Below are 23678 nucleotides of genomic sequence, written 5' to 3' on the forward strand. Positions count from 1 at the left end.
TGGCAATATCACTTATTTTAAATGATCTCTTTATTTCGTATGTTCAAATATACCAATGCATTTCTAACGATGTACTGGTTAATTCCACTTTCTTTATCATAAGACCTAAATCTATAAATAGGAAACATTATTAGTGAACTAAAGTAGCAATCTTAGAGATACCTATACTAGATATGCTGTTGAACTAGCATAAGTAAGATCCCTTCTAAATTAAAGATTCTATGTTCAGTCACTCCCAACAGATCTCCCAAAGACAGTCACTGGTCTTTGGTGGAAGAATTACAGATCTTCCATGATCAAACATTACTGGCATTTGTAGCCTGACATTGCCTATTTAAGTGGGATAATATTAACTAGAAATAGTATTGGGCAGTATAGATTGGTGCCGGCACATTAAAAAGGAAAGATAATTAGCAGGGAATATATTTTGGGGACATATCAAACATTTCAGTGATTTCTTTAAATACAATGAAGTGTCACAGCTGAAGTTCTTAGCTGCAAAGATACTGCCAAACAGTATTACTCTGGGCTAACCTACTTTTGGTGACACTTATCTCAAAAGAAAAGCTCTAAGGAGTGGTCAGATTTACCCATTCACTCCAATTTCTCCATTCATAGGACATATTATATAAGTCACAGATGTTCTTTCACTGCTTTTATATTCTGAAAATATACTTGAGAGGCAGGAATGACACAGGAAGTGTGTGTACAGGTGACTAGGGGAGCATCAAATTCTGGCCCTGTGGGCTTCAGTTTCCTCTATCTGGTCCCCTGGGCTAGGCAGAACAATTGCCTCCAGGAATATTTGGCACACCCCTGGCCCAGACACATTTCCTCTCCTCACTATCACCCCCACATCTTCCCAGTAGTTGTGACTTCATCGAGATAGGAATCAGCCTTTCTAAAGGCTTTGGGCAGTGGCACTTTCCTTTGGAATCCTTCAAGGACTGCTAAGAACCTCTGTTCCAATATTATTTTATTGCCTGTTCCTTCTTCTATGATAATATACTAATAGCTCTTCTAAAGATGCAAGAACAAAGCACTCCATCATGTACAATGTACTTTCACAACTTTTTCATTTGATCTTCACAAAATATCTTATAGAATAAGCAAAGCAGGCATCAACATGTACATTTTCACAGATAAAGAAGTTGAGAGGTATTACTACACATATGTATGTACATTTGATATATGAAGATGAAATTATTAACCTTACTTAGTAATGCCTGTTTTGATTGATCTTTCTCTGCTCTATACCCCTACTCCCTCTTGATTGTTTTATGAGTAAAACTGTCCATTTATTGATCAAGACCAACATTATACCACCCCCAGGAAGCCAGCCTTGAGATGCACATTCATAGAACAAGAAAAGATTAATATCACAGGCAGCATTTTTATTTCCTCAGTGTAATTACTATCTATTCTTGTATTGTTATTCAATGCTTTAACAGTAGCTGTAGTGAGTCACACATAAATACATATACACTTATTCTTATTTTTATACTGGAGGCCTGGTGCACAAAATTTTTGCACTGGAGGGGGTGGTCCCTCAGCCTGCCCTGTGCCCTCTCCCAGTTCTAGAGCCCTCGGGGGATGTCCAACTGATGGCTTAGGCCCGCTCCCCTAAGCCAGCAGTCAGACATCCTTAGTGCTGCCGCGGAGGGGGGAGAGGCTCCTGCCACCACTACTGCACTTGCCAGCTGTGAGCCTGGCTTCTGGCTGAGCAGCACTCCCCCTGTGGGATCAGGCCAAAACAGGTTCTCCCCCAAGGGGTCCTGGATTGCGAGAAGGTGCAGGCGAGGCCGAGGCACCCCACAGGTGCACAATCAGGGCCAGGGAGAGATGCTGGAGGTTGGCCAGCTGAGAAGGGACCACGGGAGGGCTCCAGAGCATGTCAGCTCATCTCACTCAGTCCTGATCAGCCAGACCTCAGCAGCAAGCTAACCTACTGGTTAGAGCATCTTCCCCCTGGTGGTCAGTGCATGTTATAGTGAGCGTGAGTGGTTGAGCGGCCTTAGCATATCATTAACATATTATGCTTTGATGGTTGAATGGCCAACCAGTCAGCTGGACACTCAGCATATTAGGCTTTTATTATATAGGATACTAGACTGATTTATGTACCTATGTGCATATATAATTATATTTCTTAGACACATGTAGTTTTTGTTTTGTTCTCTTACTGAAATACAGAAAAAGAAAAGGCCTTTTGTTAGAGATGTTATTGTTTCTTATCTGTGTCTCTTATCTAACAACCTTCACAAGCTAATATAAACATTTTTTTTTTAAAGTTTTCATTCTTTGGCAATCTGAACTCTCCATTTTTCTTAAATCAACTCAGATGAATTTGAATGTCATTCTTAAAACAAAAATGCTCTTATTTCCCCATACTTCTACTCTGGTCTCCATTATTTCATGTGAAATATCCTTTGCCTTTGCTCTCTCTCTGGGTGGAGCTCTCTGGACCTATTTAAATCCTCTTAGCATCTTATAGAACAGGCTGAATGTCAGTTAACATTCTAACCTATGTGGAGTGGAAATGGGACAAAGTTGTGTTAGAATGATATTAGTCCAAAACTGTCTCATATTTAATTGTAATGTCCAATTCAGTATCTTGTTTAGCATTCATTATTTTAAAAGCTCAATATATAATTCATTGTTAAAACACAAATTGCCCTTTAGTTATGGTGACCTGATGAGAAGTTGGCCTGCTTTTAAGATTCTTGGTTCCCCTTTCTGATCTTTTTTTCATCCTTTTCAAGTGCCTGCTACTGAATACTGCCCTTTGGTTTCAGGATAAGCCTCTCCACTCTCCCCTTGATCCCTAGACCTGGTCTCAGGAAAGGGTCTCATATTCGTCACTTAGTCCTCAGGGAAGTGTTAGGCAGAAGTGAGTTTTTCCTCCTTCTGCCCATCTCCAGTGGTGCAGACACCTTCTGTGACACTGGCTGTGACCGAGCTCATTGTACTGCACAAAGGTTTCAGTATTCTATGGGCATCTGAGAGGACAAATGAGGGCATGGTTCCTTCCCTCACAGAGCTCACAATCTACTCATGGAGATCAATCACAGGCAATGACTAAAGAACTGGTTGAATAAAGATTATGGTGCTTGAGAACATAGAAAAATTGCATTTTTAAGTTGCCATCCATATTAAGCTTGTGGAAACTGGTGAGTGTGGATCCTGATTTATAAGAAAGTGTTTCAAATCTCTTGTCAGGTCTGATTCCATCACACCCTAGGGGAGAGATTCACTCAGCTATATCTCCTTGCATTTTCTGTCATGAGTACACCATGGAGTGAATATATTTTTTACCAATCCATGTGTCTAGCTAATATATATATATATATATATATATATATATATATATATATATATATATATATATAATGAATGCTTTCTATGTGTTATCCTTGGTACTGAGGATACCGCAGTAAACAATACTCAGTCCCTATCAACAGACCTTATGTACTAGTGTGGAGAATGTGAAAGGTAAGGCAAGCTAATAAATAGCTGCAATATAGTATGATAAATACTGTCATAAGGATAAGCAAAGTCTACAAGGAGAAAGAGTAGGAGCCATGTAATTCATGAGTCAAGGTTAGTCAGGTAAGCCTGCAGCTTTTTTCTAAGTTAAGAGCAGTGGGAGTTACCAGATAAAGGAAATAAGAAGGGGCTTGGTGAATTTTGGGGACTACAGTTAGACTAGTATTGCTGAAGCGTAGATGAAAGAAGAAAAGGGAGGGAAGAGAAGGTGAGACGTGAACTTTTATAGGAGTTCAAACCATGAAGGTCTTGTCTGCCATGCTCAGGAGTTTAGATTTTATTTAGAGTGCAATGAGGTTTTATTGAAGTTGAAGTGATAAGTGACACAATTCAATTTGTATTTTAGGAAGACTAGCATTTCTGCAATGTGCTGAATAAATGTGAGAAAGTAATATTGGAGAGAGACCAGTTAGAAGGCCTTTATAATAATCCTCAAGACATCTGTTAAGGCTGTGGCAATAAGAGTGGAGCAAAGTAGAGATTCTAGGGACTTAAAAGCTATTGGATGTGGTGCCTGATTTGATAGTATTGGGCAAGAGGAGGGAATCAGGCCTGGGAACCAAATAGCTGTAATCTCATTTACAAGAGGAGCAAGTTTATGGGGGAAAGTAAGAAGATGGTAAGTTCATCGTTGGATATGATGAGCTGGAAATAAATGTGGTTAAACTAAGATGGCATGGCTAGCAGACAGTTGAGTAGGTGAATTTATGGCTTGGGAGAGGGATCTGGCTGGGGATACAACATGGGAGTCACAGATCTATAGGTTATTGCTTAACAATGAAAGCATCCAGAGTGCTCTGATAAATATCAGCATATGAGCATAACCAATGGGCACAGACAGGGGTAAAAGGGTGAGGGCATATGCTAGGGGGTGGGGGCAGCTGGGGAGAGGTCAATGGGGGAAAAAGGAGACTTATGTAATACTTTAAACGATAAAGAATTTAAATAGAAAAAAAATCAGTATATGAGAAATTGAGAGTCTCTGTGAGGAAACTATAAGCCATGAACATGAAAGTAGAAATATGGGAATCTGTAACCCCAAGGAAAATAAGAAAACTAAAATTTTGAGAAGTATAATGTCAGCAATCAGCAGTGCCAAAAAGATCAAGGAAGATGAAGAATGAAAAGTGCCCATTAGATTCAGTCACGAGAGCTTTGTTGATAATATTTCAAAGATATGCTGACACTAAGGAGATTTCTGTGGACTAAGGTGTGAATGAGTTAAAATTAAACTGAGACAGCAAGGGTGGACCCTTTTTTGAGAAGCTTGGTCATGAAAAACAAGATATCCAATTGTCCATCCCCTTGTGCTTTCTAAAATCAAATGGAATAAATGTGCCCCTTTCATTATGGAAACTTTAAATATCTGAAAAGAGTTATCAGTGTTCTCCACATTTTCTCCCTCCTCAACTGAATGTCTCCAGTTTTATGTACTGTTCCTCATGTGACACAGTTGGCAATCACTCACCATCCAAGTGATGACTTCTTCAGAAGAGCACAGTCATCTCACAAGCCCCAAGTCAAAAAGACCAGTCAGATAATGGAAAGAGAAGAGGGTGGGGGGCGGGAGTGGCGGGAGATTTGAAAAGCATCTGTTGATACCATAATACAGAGGGAAGGTGATTGTTTGTGTGATCTTTAGAGCTGTGTCTTTGGGACAGCTTCTGAGAGCCTGGCTTTATGGAGACAGGAGAGAACTAACCTCAGAATCTAGTAGAAAGAAGTCCCCGTGGAGAGCTGGTTTATCTTGGTTCATAGGCCAGCTAAGCCTTCCTAGGACTTTGGGGCAACAAGAAACAGAAGAAAGAGAAGCCTAAAACACTGGCACTTCTTTTGACTTGCTTTGTGACCTGAGGTAAGTCTAAGTCATTTCCCTGCTCCCATCTGAACATCTTGTTTCTTATTTGTAAAGTGAGGGTGTTGAGTTAGAAGATATTCAAAATGCCTGGCAGCACTCTCAGATCCTATCATGTGAAACCAACTGAACATTCACTTTGAGAAAAATAATCCTGTCAGGGTGCCAGTAACATGATATCTCTGGACCTATGTGATCATTACATGGGCATGCTTATTTTATACTTCATTGATCTACACATTTATAATTTTTGAGTGTATGTCATACTTCAATAAAAATGTTTATAATAAAAATTCCATTAAAATAATAAAGGATGATGTTTTATTTTAATTTTTTGAGAGGGGATGGGGAATGCTGTTGTCAGCATTTGGACGTATTTTTCTGAATGTCATGGAATCTGTACATGAGAGTCACAGTTGGTACAGCAGGAAACTCAGGCTCTGGTGTGACTTCCTTAAACAAAGCTCCCAGCAGGAACTTCTGGTTGTGGAGTGTATAAAAGTGTTCCTGCCCAGCACCAGGAGTAATGCTCAGTAGGTAGGCAGTAATCCCTGCTGGACAGAATCCACACACTCCCCTGGGTTGTCCCAATACCTGGGAAAGGGGCTTGTTCTAATGCCTCAGCATTCTCACCATCTGGTTTAGCAGATTCAAACTCAGGGATCCGTTTATCTCAGAGAGAGAAGAAAGGTGAGAACTGTAGTAAGGATTGTTGGCCAGGGTTGATTCTTTGATTTCTCTGTACCTTTCTTTTTCACTTGTTCATGGGAAAAAATATTTTTAGGCTTATAGGCCCCCCACCTCAATGTACTTCCTCAGGACTAACCTCTTTATCCTGTGCAGTTCCTTGCATGTTGCCTTTCTTTCTCCCTTTCTTTCTTTCTTTCTTTCTTTCTTTCTTTCTTTCTTTCTTTCTTTCTTTCTTTCTTTCTTTCTTTCTTTCTTTCTTTCTTTCTTTCTTTCTTTCTTTCTTTCTTTCTTTCTTTTTCTCTCTTCCTTTTCCTTCCTTCCTTCCTTCCTTCTTCCCTTCCTTCCTTTCTTCCATCCTTCCTTTCATTCTGTCTTTTGGAAGGTAGTTGGGAGCCTGGTGATTTAACCTCATTATTGCCTTCCCTCAAATGCCACCACTTTTCTGTTTCCTCCCTGCCAATTCGCTACTGCCTGAGATAAGTCACTGCATTGATGCAGCCTTACAGGTTGGCTTCTTTCTACTTTTAGATACATCTCCAGCCAGCACTCCCCTGACTCACACATCCTGGTACAAGTTCACATTAATAGCTACCTCCAGGACTTACCTTTGAGGGGGATCTCCATTTATTTGGGAAGTTGAAGGAGAGGATCTGCGAGACCTGGATATATGAGTAAAATTATATATTATTTAAAATAATAACCACAGACACAAACAGAAAAAAAGAAATTAGTACCCTGGAAAGAGAGAAGAGAGAAGCAGATGGATGGTGCCAAGCTGGACTACACACAGTGTGACTCACCTCTCCATGACATTTCTAAATCATGAATGAAGTTATTGATCTCATGACATTCTTGAGGCAAGTGGATGTACAGTGTGAGCCCATATTCTGCATCTGGAGAGAACTGTACCAGCAGGGAAGGAGGTGTGACAGAAGGGAATACAGAGGAGGTGAGAGGAGGATTTCAGACTTTCACTGTGTTAGAGAGTGATAGTTTTGAGCAAGTGTTACCAGGTCTTCAAGGGATGGGGGCTGGAGGTGGGCAGGGGACATCTCAGTTACGCACACCATATTACCTGCTATCTTTTGAACACACCCTCCTCTTCACATCTCACACCTTTGCCTGGAATGTCCTTGCCCATCCTCTAATATGCAGTCAGATCTGAGGCGCCTTTATTCACATCTCTACCTCTCCACACTCTCAACGCCCGATCTCCAGCCTGTTATTCCCATCTCCTGTTTCCACTGTGTTTTGTGCACGTTCTCCTGTTATGTCTCCATCACATAAGCCTTTAATTATCTGCTCATGTTTCCGTCACCTCCACTAGACTTTGCACTTGGATAGATGAAAGACTGTGGCATGTGTTTCTGTGTGTGTCTGAGTGAGGGTAAGTGTGGGTGTGTACAGAAGATGTTTCCCTTCACGCCTCACACAGAGCTTCATTACTCAGTCCACAGACATTTACTGAGCACTCATGTCTGAGGGATGAGGTAATGTGCAAACAACAATGGATCAGCCATAAGCCTTGGCCTTCAGATCTCAGAATTAACAGAGAGACAGCAGGACATCCATTCATCTGTTCAAGAACTTGTACTGAGTCCTACTCTGTACCAGGCCCATGCCAAGTACTGGCTAAAGATAAATGCAGCACAGTTTATGCTCTGGAGTTGCTCATGGCCTGGGAGTAAAGATAGGGTAGTAAATACAGAACAGTGTGACAAAGCTACAGGAGTCATGGACTCAAGTGCTACCATAATCCCTACAGGGTGAGCAGTGGAAATGTTCATGGAAATGTGTAAGAGAATTAATCTCCAGGGGCCACAAGATTTCTGTAGTCTCAAAAGGTACTCTAGTTAATATTCTTATTTTTATTAACTAGAGGCCTGGTGCACAAAATTCATGCACTCGGGGGGATTCCCTCAGCCCAGCCTGTACCATCTCGAAGTCCAGGAGCCCTCAAGGGATGCCCAGGGGGAAGCGAGCCTAAGCCGTAAGTCAGACATCCTTAGCACTGCTGTGGAGGCGGGAGAGGCTCCCCCCACCACCACTGTGCTTGCCAGCAGTGAGCCCTTTCAGGGCTTCTGGCTGAGTGGTGCTCCCCCTATGGGAGCACACTGACCACCAGGGGGGCAACTTCTGCATTCCATTGTTCAGTAGATTTGCATATTAGCCTTTTATTATATAGGATTATTTTTCATATACATTTTCATGAAACTACTCTAAAAATTAACATCTTGTGTGAGGAGCTCAGCTAACCTCTAATTGTTTCCCTTCTTCAATGCAAGGATAGTTACTGAGACTCTAGCATGTCTCTGGCCCTGGCCTCACCTGGGTGAGGTGCTCACTGCTCTGCTGTTAATGTCCCTAGTAGCTCTCATCAAGGTGGAAAAGCATTTGTGTTAGCAAAAGTCAGAAGCCAAATGCCCCAGAATTTTAGCAATGGGTGCCCAAATTTGTGACTACCATTGTAAGTCTCCTCCTCTGACCCCACAGAATTTGAATCACAAGGGAGCTATTTTTGTCAGTTGGAGTCGCTTAATGAAGATGAGATGAGGGAAACCATATATGAGCAACCTTTATGGGCTTAGATCTAGAATATTCCGGGCACTGAAGAAAAAATAAGCTTTGGAATGCTCTGGCTGGTGTGGTTCAGTTGGTTGGGTGCCTTCTCCTACACCTTTTGGTAAGGGTATGGGGCGTGCAGGTGGTAGCCAATTAATGTTGTGCCCTCATATGGATGTTTCTCTTTCTCTCTCCCTTTCCCTTCCTCTCTCTCTCTAAAAATCAATAAAACTATTTTTTTAAAACCCTTATGGATTGAGGATTGAGTTAGAAGTGAACTTAGGAATAATTTAGTCCAATAGTTTTCAAATGTTAATACATTTCACTCTCACCCCCATGAAAACTTCAGAAGATGTCCAGAAACAGATAAATGGATCTCTATTGATTAAAAAGGATTAGTCATTTCTAGGAGTATAATTGCTAACCATAAAGTCTGGCTTCTCATTTTGTAGATGAGGGACCTGAGTTGCAGAGAGGGGAAGCCATTGCCCAGGGTGACCCAGTGAGTGAGGGAGATAGTGGGGACCCACATTTATTTATCTTGGCCCTGTATTCTCCCCTACTCCCTGCTGAGTGAAAGCACTTATAGCAGACCAGAGGGCCCTGCATGGCAGGGGAGAAGCTGGAAGCAAAGAGACTATCCATCAATTCCACTTCACCCTGGACACAGAGCAGCCCTGCAGGCTTGTTATCACTAATGCACAAAATGTGAAATGGTGATGAATTGTTTGCCAATTTTCTTATCTGAGCTGGCACAGAGGAGGGCTTGTTGGAGAGTTTCAAGGCGTTAGAGTATTGTTGTTTATCCACTGCACATCCCGTAACTGTTCGCACAGAGACTCGGGAAAGGCTGCACACATAAATTCACATAAATTACCTTTACAAAATGTCAAAATTAAAAGTGGATTTTTATTTTGGGGATATGCCTGGAGAATGTTAACCCCTTCAGTTGGATGGAGATGTCATCATCAGAAAAGCACAGTTGCCAGCTTTGAATATAACACAAGCCATGGGAATTAACTCCCACACTCCCTCCCCCTGCCCAGCACTGCCCCACCTGCAAGAAGGTAGCAGTTCTTGTTAACAAACCATAGGCTTTCCTAAGCTCCTGGTCTGCCCACAAGTGTTTCTCTGGAGACAATATTTTTAATCCTACAGTGGCCATAACTTCCTTCTTTATTATCTTTAACTAAATTTTAAGTGGCTAAACTGAGAGTTCAAGGGAGACACATAACCCATCCTGGCCTCAGTTTCCTCATTTATACAATGTGGAAGTTAGGATATATGAGTGTTTTCTTACTGGAAATTTTGTCTTCCTAAGGAGCCAGATAGGTAGTAATGAGGACCCTGAAGGAGTTGTTAATACTCTAAAAGCTCCGTGCAAGTCATAGACCCCACAATAGGGTAGCAGAGGGCTAAACCAAATTTCGTGGAGACTTATGGAGACATCAGGAGACAAACTCGGCAAATGAAGAAAGCAAAGGACAGTCTGGCTGTGTGAGGTTGCCAGGGAGGCAGACAGAGCAAGAATTTAAGAAAAACTTCTTAAAGCTAGATGGGGAAGGAGGAAGCAGTGCTGAAGGAAAGAAGAATGGCATGGCCTTTGAGAAGAGGTTCATCATGAAATAGCCCTGAGTTTCACCAGTGTCTCTGTTTAATGTCAATCCTGTTTTCTTGGTCAAAACTATGAAACTTTTTGTTATGTCCAAACTGTTCTTTATTTTTTACTCCTGGGAGAGGGGGAAAAAAACACACACACAAAACTATCCCCTACCTCCCGCTTCCTTTGCCTCTGGCTGGAACTGTGGCCACATAGTGAAGCCAGCTACTCCTTTTACGCTGATTAGATCTCAAGGTAGTTATTTATCCACCTGGGGATCAATTACACTAGATCTCTCTTTGATTTTTAAGAAAGCAAAGTTTCTGTTGAAAAATCGGCTGACAGTCTCATGGAAGCTACCTTGTAGGTAACAGTCTTTCTCTTGCAGCTTTTAAGAATCTCTCTTTTTCTTTAACCTTTGCCATGTTAATTATGATGTGTATTAGTGAGGCCTCTTTAGGTTCATCTTGTTTGGGACTCTCTACATTTCCTGGACTTATGTGTCTTTTTCCTTCAGTAAGTATTTCTTCATACAGGTTCTCGATCCCTTCATATAGGTTCTCAATCCCTTGCACTCTTTCTTCTCTTTCTGGCACCCCTATGATGCAGATGTTGTTACACTTCAAGTGTCCTGAAGGGTCTTAAACTATCCTCATTTTTTAAAGTTATATTTTCTTTCTGCCGCTCTAGTTGGGTGTTTTGTTTTGTTTTCTACTTTGTCTTCCAAATAGCTTATTTGATCCTCTGCTTCATCCAATCTACTTCCAGGGTATACTTCATTTCAGATATTATATTCTTACTTATGACTATTTTAATGCTTTCTATGTCCTTTTTCATGCTACTGAGCATCCTTATAACCATTACTTTGAACTTTATATCTGATAAATTGCTTGCCTCCATTTCACTTAGCACTTTTTGGGGGAGATTTCTTTCCTGTTCTTTCATTTGAGGTCTGTTTCTTTGTGTCCCCATTTTGTTCCCCTCTTTGTGTTTGTTTCTATGTATTATATAGATCTGCTATGTCTACCAGTATTTGTAGGGTGGCCTTATGTAGAAGGTGTCCTTTGGGGTGCAGTGGTACAATCTCCTTACTCACCTGATCTGGATGCTCCCAGAATGTCCCTTGTGTGGGTTATGTGGACCCTGCTGTTGTATTTGAATCTTGATTGCCATTGGCCCATTGGTATCTGGGATTGACCAGTTTGGCTCACTCTGGGGTTCAACCCCAATCATGGCATATGAGCTTTTATGCAGGTGCTTACTACACAAAGAAGAATTTGCCTTATGAGGGGTTGGTGCTTTCTGAGATCTCCCTTTGGCTATACTTGCTTGTGAAGTTCATTGGATCCTGCTCTGAAGTGTTCTGAAGTTGGCCACTGGATGTATTGGTTCTGGGTCTCTTGGGAGGGACTCTGGTGCAGGCCAATGTCAGACACTGCCTGTGACTGGTCTTGGGCAACTTGTTTGAAGCTACAAGTGATTCACAGTTTGTGGTTGCCTCTGCTAGGCCTGGGTATGTAAGGGAAATACCAAGCTATGCACCAAGGCCCATTTTTACCAGTATCAGAACTAGGGCAGGTTGGCAGAAGTTCCAAAACACCCAAGATCCACCTGTCTTCCTCCATCTGCTGGCTGCCTATTAGGCTCAGTCACTGGAAGAGCCTCTAGTGCAGTGTTTCTCAACCTGTGGGTCGCGACCCTTTTGCGGGTCGAACGACCCTTTCACAGGGGTCGCCTAAATACATCCTGCATATCAGATATTTACATTATGATTCATAACAGTAGCAAAATTACAGTTATGAAGTAGCAACGAAAATAATTTTATGGTTGCGGGTCACCACAACATGAGGAACTGTATTAAAGGGTCATGGCATTAGGAAGGTTGAGAACCACTGCTCTAGTGGGACTTGAGTTTCATGAGGTAGATTCACAGTGAGTCACCAGATAGAAGTGAGTGGCTGTCCCATCAGTGGGAGATTCTGGTCAGGTTTCAGAGAAGGTGGGGATTGTGGTCCCTACCCCAGAGCTATACCACTCAGTCTGTCCTAGATTTTGCACAGCCCTTGGAAGGGTGGAGCCAGTAGGAATCAGGTGGGTGGTGTCTCTGGAGACTGGAGGGTGGGTCTTCCAGGAAGCCTGGAGTGTGTTTCTATCGGATCTCCAATAAGGAGGAAGCACCAGTCAGGTTCATGGGAAAGGGATGGAATGGACCCCAACTGAAAACCACTAAGCTCAGTCAGACACCTCCTCAGTCTGCCCTGATCTCTACACTCTGACCAAGGCAACTGACTCCTTACCAGGGTATAAGCTCCACAAGGTAGGGTGAAAGGTAGTCCAGATGGTGGGTCTATTGTATTCTCCTAGGCCAGTGGTTGGCAAACTCATTAGTCAACAGAGCCAAATATCAACAGTATAATAATTGAAATTTCTTTTGAGAGCCAAATTTTTTAAACTTAAACTATATAGGTAGGTACATTGTTATTAACTTAATTAGGGTACTCTTAAGGCTTAGGAAGAGCCACACGCAAGGGGCCAAAGAGCCGCATGTGGCTTGTGAGCCGCAGTTTGCCAACCACAGTCCTAGGCTAATGCTACACAGAGGGAAGTGCTCCACTAAGGAAAAATGGCATCTGCTGTATGGAAGAATGATTCAGCATAGGGATCCTAGCAGCTGTCCCCCAAGGTCCCTCCCCAGAGCCACAAACACCAGACTCTTCACAGGACTCTAGTCCTCTCCACCTTCCCTCTGCTAGAGTCCAGGGTGAGTGGCTGCAAACAAAATTTTGTGCATTGGCCTTTTAAGAGGGGTCTCTGGCAGACTTCTATCTCTCCCTGATGGACCAAAACCCTGTTGCTTTTCACAACCAGATGTTACTAGTATATGGGAAACTTTTCCTGGCTCTGGTGCTCTGGGCTGGGGAGCCCAGCTTGGGGTTTAAACCCCACACTTCTCAGGGGGAACCCCCCTGCAGCTGAAATAAACCCCCAGAACCTCAGCCACCATGGGAGTGAGCCCAGCCCTTTTTGTGTCTCTGCCCTTCCTACAGTCTCAATTTGGCTTCTTCTGTAAATCCTTGCTTATAAGACTTCTCTTCATCTGGTCTTCAGTTGGTGATTCAGGATGATTGTGCTATAATCTAGCTGTAATTTTAGTTTGGTTCTGGAAGGAGATGAGTGTAGCTTCTACCTAATCTGCTGCCATCTTAGATTATCCCATTCACATTATTTTAAGTATTTACACAATATTGATTGGATAGAATTAGAAATTTTTTGGCCATTAGGTATTAACTGGTCTTCAATTTTTCATTAACACATATAATAAGAAATATTGTAGTCTTTTCCTTTTTCTAGAATAATATTCATTACATGAATTCCCTGTAATAAAAAAATAAGGTAAAAAAGTATGAACATAATTATCTTTCTAAGGCTTGACCCTTTGCTTCTGTTAGAAATTGTACTCTCTTTAGCACTACTCACTAAGGTAAATTTACTGGGAAATCTTAGGGAACAATGATTTTCAATTGTAAATGGCTCTCGATGGGTCTGTTGTAAGGCATACTAGTAATTATTCACGTAAAGCAATAGAAACATTTGGATTTGGCTGGATTTGTTACCAGTATTAATATGCTTTTAGTACTTGAATGTATATGATCAATTTACACAGCAGTAGCAGGGGTTTTTATTGAATTGGGAATAAAGCCTATCTGGGCAGGTGGCGATGAAGAATGGAGTGGGCTGCTTAGGTGCATGTTGCTCCTCTGCTATGGGGGAGGTTGTTGAAGAAATTACAAGTCCTTGTAAAGATGTCCCCATGGCGGGAAGGGAGCTGGAATCATTTTGAATTGAGGTGGTTGGGTTAAACTTTCCCATTAGTCATGGCTATTCAAATTTAACTAAAGCTCAGTTTCCTTCTTTCCTGGATCTCAAACTTCTCAGTCTCCAAAGTGCTCTGCTTCTCTTCAAGTGTTTCCAGAGGAGACAGCCTGAGGGAGAGGAAGTGGTGCTAATTAAATCCTCCCTCTGTTTTCCAGGCACAGGAGTCTTTAGCAGATGTCTGTTGTTAGGAGCTTGTTCACAGAGTGCAGCAAATACAGAAGCAGGCTTTCCTTCCCCAAAGGCACAAACTTTCCTTCACAGGTTACAGGGAACTCTAGACATACACTTCCTTCCAACACCTACTCTGACAGAGGTGTCAGACCCGCATAATAGAGCCTGTAACTGCCAGGGAGGCCATTACATGGTAAAGGGAGGGAATGGTCCCTACCTGAAAACCACTAAACTCGGTCAGACACCTCCTCTCATGATATCTCTCATTTTCTGTCTTCTCTGTCTCTCAGGCACACAAAATGTTTTTTCTGCTTCTTCCTGTGTGTTTTGTATTTCCCAAAAGCCAATCTCTCTGCCTTTTGTACACCCCACTTTTCAAAAAAAAAAAAAAAAAATACCTGAAAATCCAGCAAATCCCCCCTGATGTAAAATAGTGTGTCTCATGGTGGGCATGCTGACATCAAAGCATGTTTGGGAGTCATGGGTGGGAGTGCAAGCGCTGCCACAATTTTACAAGTGTTTCTGAAATAATCCAACTCTGTGCTTTCCACATGGAGGTGAAATCATCCTCCAATGCTTGCTGGGTGGATAAGGTGAAATAACCTGTAATGTGATCTGCAGAGGGCTTTTCATTCATGTGTTCTAACTGTGTTTTCTCCTACACTCATACCCTCTCAGGATGAGTCTATGTCTACATTTGCCTGAGACAATCCCAGCTGCTCCCATCATCCTGGCATAATTGTTAATAGTACACTTTCACCTTCAAAAGTGTCCAGGTTAGGCAACAAATGATATGTTCATAGTATTTTTACCTCTCTTGAATACTCTAATTAATCCCTATTTTAAGAATGTAAAGTTGCTGGTAATAGGAGCTGTTTCTCACTTTCTGATATTTCACAAGAACTGAGGAAAATAAGTCTGCCTGATTAAGAACACGTGGCAGCACTGAGCATAAGATGGCACTCCTGATTATAGGGTGAAGCTGAGTGTGAGACCCTCCTTCCATGTGGCACTGGTAGTGTGCTTACTATATTGATAACTACCTGGCCTCAGATTGAAAATGGAGACCTTATTTAGGGGCACTTATTACTAGGTTAGCATGTGCCTTTTGTTTTGCATTGTGTTGCTTTTTTATTTACAAAATAGAAATAAATTTACTGTGTTTTTATTTATATACTAGAGGCCCGGTGCATGAAATTCATGCATGGGGGTGAGGGTGTCCCCTCAGCTCAGCCTGCACTCTCTCTAATCTGGGACCCCTCGGGGGATGTCCAACTGCCGGTTTAGGCCCAATCCCCAGGACATCCCTCTCACAATCCAGGACCTCTGGCTCCTAATTGCTCACCTGCCTGCCTGCCTGATTGCCCCTAACCACCTCTGACTGCTGACCTGATTGCCCCTAACTGCCCCCACCTGCCAGCATGGTCACCCCTTACTGCTCCCCCTGCAGACCTGGTCAACCCCAACTGCCCCACCTGCTGGTCTGGTTGCCCCTCACTGGCGCCACTGCCAGCCTAACTACTGCCACTCTGCTGGCCTGGTCACCCCCACTGACACCTCCCTGCTGACTTGGTCACCCCCAGCTCCCCCTCCTGCCAGCCTGGTCACCCCTCACTGCCCCATCAGCCGGCCTGGTCGCCCCTAATGCCCCCCTTGCCAGCCTACTCACCCCCAATTGTCCCCCTGCCAGTCTGGTAACCCCTTACTGCACCCCCTGCTGGCCTGGTCACCCCCAATTGCCCCCCCCTGCCAGCTTGGTCACCCCTCACTGCCCCTCTCTGCCAGCCTGGTTGCCCCTCATTGCCCCTTCTGCCAGTCTGGTCACCCATGCAGCCTGCTGTTTGGTCATTTGGTCGCCCCTCACTGCCCCTCCTGCTGGCCTGGTCACCCCCAACTGCCCCTCCCCGGCCAGACTGGTCACCCCTCACTGCCCCCCTCAGCCGGCCTGGTCAACCCCAACTGACCTCCCCTGCCAGCCTGGTCACCCTCAGCTTCTCTCCTCTGCCGCCCTGATCTCGCCCCCAACTGCCCTCCCCTGCCAGCCATCTTGTGATGACATGAAGGTGGCCATCTTGTGGCGGCCATCTTGTGATGATGTGAGGGTGTTGTGCAAAGGCGCAAGGACCACTGAGGCTTTTATTAGTATAGAAGATCACATGGGCAAAAGTAGGTTTACAGTTTATTTTTGTATTTTTATCTATTCATTATTATATTATTTACCTGTATTATTTGTCTTTTTTCATATAAACTATAAACCTGCTTTTGCCCATTCCTGTAAAATCATTTTAAGCACCTAGAAACTTCTCAAAACAAAATATAAAAATTATTTAAAGCACTATCATCCTGGGATAATCATTATTAATGTTTAATTTTACATCTTTTTAGGCTTTTTCCAGCCCCTCTCATACCATACATGCATATACATAAGTCCAAGTATCTTTTTATTCTTATTTTCCCTCTCTTTCTTTCTTTCTTTCTTTCTTTCTTTCTGTCTTTCTTTCTTTCTTTCTTTCTTTCTTTCTTTCTTTCTTTCTTTCTTTCTGAATTATTTTACCAATTTGAATAACATTATTCCTAATATTTTATAACTTACTTTTCACATTTATAATATATTTTCAACATCTTTCCATGATAAAAATATACACTTACATTTTCAATGACTACATTATATTTCACTGCATGTTATAACATATCTTATTTAGCAAATTTCCAACTGATAATACTTAGTTTCTTTTGGTATTATATAAAATGTTGTGTGAGTATATGATGTTGCTATTATATCCAATGTTTTGCTGCTAAACCTAAAGTTGTATTTTTTTCTGCTATTAGACATAATAGACATTGTGATGTACAACCTTCTATATTTATGTATTTGAGCATTTGTCTAAATTATTTCCTTAGGATACATTTTTAGAATTGCAATGTTTCAGCTGAAAAATGTGCTCAGTTTTAAGTGCTTGTGTGCCTTATTGTTACCCAAAAAGCACAAAAGAAGTTGCATTATCATTGCTTTTAACTCTTAAATAAGCTTGCAGGCTGGTGGATTGTTTGGTAAAAATGTTATGAAATCTTGAACAAAAATGTTTGATAATTATTTCACACAACTTTTCCCTTATTCAGCTGTCTGTATGGGGGGATTGAAGACGAAAAACAAAAGTACTTGCAACCTCCATTTCTTTCTTTAAAAAAAAAATTGATATCGGAGAAGAAGTGTGAGGGAGAGATAGGAACATCAATGATGAGAGAGAGTCATTGATTGGCTGCCTCCTGCTCACCCCACACTGTGGGGGGATCGAGCGCACAACCCAAGCATGTGCCCTGACCAGGAATGGAGCCATGACCTCCTGGTTCATAGGTTGACGCTCAACTGCTGAGCAACGCCATCTGGGCACAACCTCCATTTCTCTGTCCAGAGAATAGCTCTCCAGGATTGTGGAGTCTGAATTATTGAATTGTATCCATCAATGCCTCTGTTTAGTTAATGTGTGTGGATGGGTGGAGGTAGGGAAGGGGAAATTGTCAGTTTCAGGAGCATCATATGCTCAAGTATCTATTTTGCCAGAGCCAGGTGACTTTTTTTTTTTTTTTTTATTGACAAGATTGTTTCTCCCTTTATTTTAAGCTAAAGAAATGTCAACGATTGGGAGTTTTGAAGGATTCCAGCCCGTGTCTCTGAAACAAGAGGGAGATGACCAACCCTCAGAGACTGATCGACTCTCCATGGAGGAGGGAGACCCAGGCAAGGACCCAGTACCAAAGCAGGTTTCAAGGCAGCCAAGTGTCACCGAATCAACACTCTACCCCAATCCTTATCACAGGGCTAATGTCTCCCGGAAGTACTTCGTTACACGGGTAAAGTCATTGGTGCTCTTAAATGCTACATAAGACTTCTTTAAAAAATCCTAATGTCATTCTGTATGCCACATATTTTACCAAATGTCTTCGCATTTGTTATCTCATCTAAAAAAAATGTGAAAGAGCCCAGCCAGCATGGCTCAGTGGTTGAGCATCGGTCTTTGAACCAAGAGGTCATGGGTTTGATTCCCAGTCAGGCACATGCCCAGGTTGCAGACTTGATCCTCAGTAGGGGGTGTGCAGGAGTCAGCCAATCAATTGATATTTCTATCATCCCCTCCCTCTCACTTCCTCTCTAAAATCAATAAAAATGTATTTAAAAATAAATAAAAAATAAAATTGTGAAGGAGATATCTTTTGTTTTACAGACATTGCCAAATAACTTTATTGTAATAATTATTACAACATCTCAATAGCATTCATTCTTTTCCTTCTAATTCACAGATGGCTAGTTGTTCACTCTGTTACCATCCTCAAATCACTTGTACCTATTTTATGATGTTTGAAAAGGAGATATCTTAATCCCCGTTTTTCAGATGAAGGTCTGAATTTCAGAGAAATTAAGAGAGTTTATTTTTGATCACCAGGTAGGACTAAGGAGAAGCAGGTCCTCCAGTATCCATGGATCTTTGCCTCCTTAGTCTTGTGTTTATGCTAAACCTGACCTCAAGGAATTAATGTCCTATGGAGAGAGAACCAGAGCACCAGAATTTAAAGCTGTGAGCCCAGAGTGTTTATTTGTTATATTCTGTAAACATGGGTGGCAGAGTGGAAAGGCATGGTGAGAATATGCTGAACTTCAAGGGTCTACGGAGATGCTGGTATTATAGTGTGGGAGCAGGAACTTTTAAATCTTAACCCTATCACTGCAATCTGGAGCCGAGCTCTCATTCCTATGCATTGGATTTAGGAAAGTAAATGGATGGGTGGGGAATGAGGGTGGGGTTTGTATATACAGGTGATAAAAATGATTTTAAACTTCTACCATTTGAATCAATAGAGACTATGTCATTGGTGTCTAGTACCTATCTCTGTGTTGAACTCTCCTTCCTACTTAGAGATCTTTTCCAATTTTTTAACATTCTTGTCAACACAGTCCTGGAGAGCTCATCGGCTACAACAAATGGGGTAAAAAATCAGGGATTGTATACCGTGGCAAAAAAGACCATCTCATTTTTTAAATGTACATGGAGACTCTCATCAGCTTAGATAACATTTTTCTTCTGTGGTAGTTCATCTGCTATTATTGCTCAGCCATATCTAAAAAAAGGCCTCAAGGCTAACAAAAGTACTCCTCAAGACTAATAACTTGAGGTATATTATGATAATCACTTTATTGTGGAGCTATATTCAAAAGCAACTTCTTATGAAAGAAACAATATTTGATCCACTTGAGGAAAGATATTTTTAAGCTCCCTGTAGGACTCTATATTTGAAGATATCTTATCAGAAAGTTGAAGTGATTAGGGATGGAAAATTATCTCTAAATTTATACTTGAGAATGTAAATTAAATATAAACTACTGGGACTAAAACTATTTGAACTTTTAATATTTAATTAATGGTTCCCCATGGCCTTTTTATAGCCTGTGTTCTATTGTAAGCAAGGAGACTTTAATAAGCAGGTTTGGGACTTCCCATTGTGTAGCAAGATGTCGTTGCTTTCATGATACTAATTTGGCTTTCATACTCTCTCTTTTTCCTTCTCCTCTTACTATAGGGTTCCCTGTGTCTTGCTCTTGCATTGGGAAAAGCTAAATATATTAGTTGTATTATTATTGTCTGTGTTAGATTTTTTCTGATCTGGAAATTATATATCTCATTGGGCAAAAGATTTCTCAACACCCCTCCTTACAATAAAATCCCTTGAAGATTATAATAAAGATGATGCTTCTTTCTAAGGGCAGACACTTCAAAATAATAAAATAAGATGCATTTCCTTATTTTCAGGGAAAGACACATTTTCTCAGACTTTACAAATCACATTACAATTTAGAGATGGATTTCTTATCTTATATATTTACCACAAAGTAATCCTATCTGGGCATGATGACAGCCAGAAGACAGATCTTCTTGTATCTGAGTCTCTAGGAGCATTCCTTTCTATTCCTTCCTCTCAGTATCTAGTTAAGGAGTTCAGTATATGGGGAAAATTTAGCAGCAGATATGAGTATTGTTTGTGTGACAACTGACCCCAGGCTAGTCCAGATCAAGAAAAAGCAAGGACACAAAATTCATAGGTCTTTGAAATCCTCTTAGTAGATGTATTTTGATTGAAGATATTAGTGCTAGACTATTAGAGAAAATGTTGTCCATTATATTATTTGTGACTTGAAAATAAGGTTCCCCTCCAGTGAGATGTTTGTTAAAATTTATAATTAGGACTGAATCTGAATTGCCTTGATAAGCTTTTTTTCACAGGATGATGAGGACATATTATTTTGTCATTACTTTCTATTAGGTTATAAGGAATCTCAGAATGATTTATTCCATTGCAGTAACCATTTAATCCCCATATCCTGATATAACTATTTACATTCTAGGTATTTAAAGATTATTTTAAAATACCTTGCAGCTCTAGTAGGTTTGGCTAAGTGGATGCAGTGGTTCTCAACCTTCCTAATGCCGCGACCCTTTAATATAGTTCCTCATGTTGTGGTGACCCCCACACATAAAATTATTTTTATTGCTACTTCATAACTGTAATTTTGCTACTGTTATGAATTATAATGTAAATATCTGATATGCAGGATGTATTTTCATTGTTACAAATTGAACATAATTAAAGCATAGTGATTAATCACAAAAACAATATGTAATTATATATTGTGAAATATTTATTTCTAATTACAAATAAATGAAATTTTTGTCTTGAAGCATGGTGTAGCATGGGTAACAGTCTTAATATAACAACAGTAAACTACATTGCTACATTTTGCGACAGTATGCATAAAAAGCCAACGTCAGTGCAAAGGTTGAGATTGCTTCTTTCTCACCAGATGAGAAATTCTCGGGGCAGTCTTTGCAAGAGCACAATGTAGATCATCTTCCACAACAAGTCTACTTCTGTACTTAGACTGATAACCAACAAGCTGAAAAGCCCTGTTTCACAAAGATATGTTGTTGGAAATGGAAGAAGGCGCAACACAGTCTCAGACAGAACAGGATATGACTGCAAACACTTGATCCAGAATTTTGTAACTGGCATTGTAGAGAAATCAGTTCTCGCTGCATCATTGTTAATAAGTTCAATGAATTCTTCTTGTGCTGTCTCAAGAACATCTTCAACTTTGACTGTGAATGGGCTCCTGGCAAGTGCAAATGGGGTGTCAGGTAGATTTGGAAAGTATGATGAAATTTCGTCTGCAAGCATGTACAAGTGTTCTTTCACAGAAATTATCATCGTAATCTTTTTGTCTGGTTCAATGTCATGTTCCTCAAAGAAAGCAGATAAGGTAGGCAACATGTAAATTTTATTTTCATCCAATTTTTTTTGCCAAGCTGAAGTTTCATTTGGAATGATCGTATCTTTTCAGACAAATCGAGGCATGTTGCATTTGGTCCTTGCAGTGATAAATTTAACTCATTCAAGATGGCAAAGATGTCAACCAAGTAAGCTATTTTCTGCAGTTCACTTTTATCACCGAAAAGTGCTTCAAACTGCGGTCTTGCTTTCTGATTAGAAAATGTTTTGAGTTCATCACGAAGCTCAAAAAAAAAACACATTTTAAAATTTTTCCTCTTGACAACCATCTCACTTCAGTGTGAAATAGCAGAGCATTGTTTGGCGCATCCAACTCATTGCACAGTTGCGAAAACAGTCGGCTGTTTAAAGTGCTTGCCTTTACAAAATTGACATAACTTATGATGCTTTTCATTACTTCTTGTAACTCTTGTGGCAGCGTCTTCATTGCTAATATTTGCCAATGAATCACACAGTGAGTTCTGATGACTTTTGGTGGCTCATTCAGTACCAAACATTGAAATCCAGATCGACATCCTAGCATAACTGGAGCACCATCTGTGCAAACACCACAAACCTTTTCCAAAGAGATCTTATGCTCCTTCAGAAATGAACCAACTGTGTCAAATGCATCACGTGCCGTAGTTGTCGTTTCAAGAGGTTTGCAAAAAAGAAACTCATCTTTAAAGTCGCCATCATTAATATACCTCACGTAATCCAGTAATCATGAACAGTTTGCAACGTCTGTAGATTCATCAAGCTGGATACTAAATATTGGAAGTGGAACAGATTTAATTTCCTGGATTACCTGATCAAGAATATCAGCAGCCATAACTGGTTTGCCTCAGTGGATAGAGCGTCGGCTTGTGGACTCAAGGGTCCTGGGTTCAATTCCAGTCAAGGGCATGTACCTTGGTTGCGGGCACATCCCCAGTGGGGGGGTGTGCAGGAGGCACCTGGTTGATGTTTCTCTCTCATTGATGTTTCTAGCTCTCTATCCCTCTTCCTTACTCTCTGTAAAAAAATCAATAAAATATATTTTTAAAAAAAGAATATCAGCAGACATGTCATCTATTCTTCTGCGGACAGTATCGTTAGAGAAGGAAATTGCACTCAATTTCGTAACAAATTCGTGTCCAATCATAACTTGAACAATGTCTTTGGTTGCTGGCAACAGTAAATCCTCAGCAATGGGATGAGGTTTCATAGCTCTGGCGATTCTGAGTGTCACCAAATATGAAGCTTCAATGGTTGCTATGTTTTCTTTGTGGTACTTGCCACCAGGGTCAAGTCTGGCTTTCTTGAGTCCATCAGCTTTGCTTCTAAAATAATTGGTATTCTTGCCGGCAAAGCTCAGATGCTTGCTATCAAAATGGCATTTTAGTTTGTTCGGCTTCATAGATTCGGCTGATAGAACTTCACAACAAATAACACATTGCGGTTTCTCAATTCCTGCTGTAATTATTGAGGTAAAACGATACTGTAAAAAATCCTCACTATATTTTCTTTTCTTAACATTCTTCTCTACACGATCCATTGTCATTGGATGGTTTGCTAATGAAAATAATATATAACAATAGCTTTAATAATACAAAAGATGATACATGGCATAGTTCAGTCAATAGTTCATTAAAGTTTCCTATGATTTACCATTCTCTGTGTTGTTTTTGTTACATACCTATTACTATCAAAAGGGGGCAGTATTCACATCAACCACAGCTGAATATAAAAAGACCGATCAGCATCCAGATTAAGTTCCCATGGTACAGATTTATTTTTTTTTTGCAGTAGTTACGGATTTTACAGTACATGATTTTACATTTACCCAGTAATTATAATTCATGAAGTGTCGTTTTACCTCCAATACTGCTGCTTTCAACACAGTAGCTGCTTTTAACAGAGTAGCTGCTCTCCACACATGTGTGACTGGTCCGCATAAGTACATTATGGTGCCAACCCTGTCACATATACCTGTATTTGTATGGGGTGTATATGATGGGGTTGGCGTAATGATGTCATCATGCCGGGTACTCATATGTGGACGTATCTGCATGTGGGTGG

At 41.0% G+C, this 23678-nt stretch overlaps 1 protein-coding gene across 4 annotated transcripts in view; it reads left to right on the plus strand.

Moving 5' to 3' along the window:
• The window catches only part of TPRG1 (tumor protein p63 regulated 1), a 136806-nt gene that overhangs the window by 17842 nt on the left and 95286 nt on the right, over positions 1-23678 (plus strand). For all 4 annotated transcript variants that reach the window (XM_059687366.1, XM_059687368.1, XM_059687365.1 and 1 more), the window contains one exon: positions 17923-18152. In XM_059687366.1, coding sequence (XP_059543349.1) covers positions 17931-18152 — 222 coding nt within the window. In that variant the 5' untranslated portion in view covers positions 17923-17930. The remainder of the gene's footprint in view (positions 1-17922; positions 18153-23678) is intronic.

The sequence above is a fragment of the Myotis daubentonii genome, chromosome 3 (genome assembly GCF_963259705.1).
Source record: "Myotis daubentonii chromosome 3, mMyoDau2.1, whole genome shotgun sequence".
Lineage (NCBI taxonomy): Eukaryota > Metazoa > Chordata > Mammalia > Chiroptera > Vespertilionidae > Myotis > Myotis daubentonii.